The sequence below is a fragment of the Drosophila busckii genome, chromosome 3L, assembly GCF_011750605.1.
Source record: "Drosophila busckii strain San Diego stock center, stock number 13000-0081.31 chromosome 3L, ASM1175060v1, whole genome shotgun sequence".
Classification (NCBI taxonomy): domain Eukaryota; kingdom Metazoa; phylum Arthropoda; class Insecta; order Diptera; family Drosophilidae; genus Drosophila; species Drosophila busckii.
The window spans coordinates 11936025-11937902 of NC_046606.1; the positions used below are offsets into that span (position 1 = coordinate 11936025).

General features: G+C 42.6%; 1 protein-coding gene across 1 annotated transcript; it reads right to left on the reverse strand.

Annotated features, from left to right (window-relative positions):
* Nucleotides 1–300: 300 nt before the first annotated feature.
* Nucleotides 301–1438, reverse strand: LOC108598207. The gene is made up of 2 exons (XM_017984824.1): nt 977–1438; nt 301–431 (listed from the first exon to the last, which is right to left on the reverse strand). Exons 1-2 carry the CDS (start codon nt 1380–1382, stop codon nt 301–303), a joined length of 537 nt encoding a protein of 178 aa, XP_017840313.1. The 5' UTR covers nt 1383–1438.
* Nucleotides 1439–1878: the final 440 nt, after the last annotated feature.

The following is a 1878-nucleotide window of genomic DNA, read 5'->3' on the forward strand; positions in this document are numbered from 1 at the left end:
ATGCCTTTGTCTGGGCTTCATAATATTTTGCTCGTTACTTTTTAATATGACTCACAACAACATCCGGCGCATCCGCTGCCCAGACACTGCCGCTGACAAACAATGAACCCCCCCCGCACACTCACTCACTCACTCCCCACCCCCCCGCTCACATATTATCTGCTCTAACGACAATGCAAAAATCTATACAGAAGTGAGAATTTTATTACCATTGCGGTAGATAGTCGACGAGGCGTTGAGCTCTCCTGGCATGAAAAGAGCGAGTGTCAGGGATTACTCATAAAATTGCGATATCTTTTGTCACCTTTTGTTGGACAACAGTTGGGGGCGTAGAAATTGCTGCAGCTCTGGGGTAGCTGAATGTGGATTACTGTTGATGTATCTGCTTTTTCGGCTGGTGCGAGTCGCCAATGCAGCTAATGGTTGCTTTCCTAGAAAGAGAAGAAAGCGCAAAGCTCATCCATTAGCATTTATTGCTTATGATAAGCAGTTCTGTTAGCTCAGGGGGTGGCACTGGGCCAGACAATTGAAATTTCAGTTGAATGAAAATGTTTTTGCTTACGCATGCCAGCAGCCAATACCAATAACAGCAGCAGCAGCAGCAGCAGCAGCAACAACAAACGACAGCAACACAAATATTGCTGCCATGCTTGACCGCATCTCAAATATACAAAGTCAGTGGCTGGCAACATTTGCTGAGCTATGCGCTATGATATTTGCAATATTTAAATATTATTTTGAACTCCCGTTGTAAGCTACGGATGCTTCAATCACACCTGCTGGCGCAAGCTGTAGCAAATCCAAGACATTTGACATTCCAATATTGCATATCAATGGGAAATGCTTTGGCTGCTGACACGTATTGAAATGGAAATTGCTGTCTCGATTTCCCAGCTCAGTTGACAGCTTTTTTTTTTGTATATTTAGTGTTGTTTTTTTGGTGTTTAGTATAAATTAATGAACATGGCCAATCAACCTGCTTCAGCTGCTACGGCAAACTCCTCCTCATCCGACTCGTATAGCAGCTCCTCCATTTCGGGCATTTGCGGCAGCTGCAGCTGACGCTCGATGTAGCGCTGAAAAGTCTCGGCGCCCTGCTCTATGCTCTGGCCCATGATCGTGTCCAGCAGCTCCCAATTGATCAGCGGATGTATCAGGCTCTGCTTGTAGACATAGCCGGGCATGCGTAGATCAAAGTATCGACACTCCCAGTGGCCACGCAGCGGCGGTATCATTATGCGATTCACTATAACCTCATTGTCGTCTATGTCGTGCACCTCGTACGGCAATGTGGCAACCACTAGGCGCAGAAACCAACTCATGGCAGGTCGTTCGGCTGCAGCATCAAGTTGCAGCGCCTCAATGCAATTCAAGCAATTCATTGTTTATAAGTTTTGCTTTAATTAGTTGAATTTGAGTAGCGAAAACTGCACGCGAGTGGAGCTGCCCACTTTACAAGAGTTTGGCAGCACTCAGCTCAGCTGAAAATATCAAAACAGCGTTGCCAATTTATTTGACTTAAAACAAAAGCTGTAGGGAATGGGCAACACTGTAAAAAAGGCTAGTATAGCGATAAAAAGCTAAAAATGCTGAAGTTTCAATTTAAGTTTTGATAAATAGTCAATTGGTTAATCAACTTGTGTAACTAATCAAACGATTTTAGACTTTGCAGCAATATTTTTAAGCTTTTTACTTTTGATTTTTATTTAATCTCGCATTTTATGTTTTCTTGTCCAAGCTCAATTCGCTGCTTGTTGATCAAATATAAAGCAGAAGAAAACTGAAATATTGTTAACAATTTCTTTAGCTTAGAAGGGGAATCGAACTCTGTAGATACCAGAGCTATAAAAGATTCAAATCATTTTTGAATTTAATTCA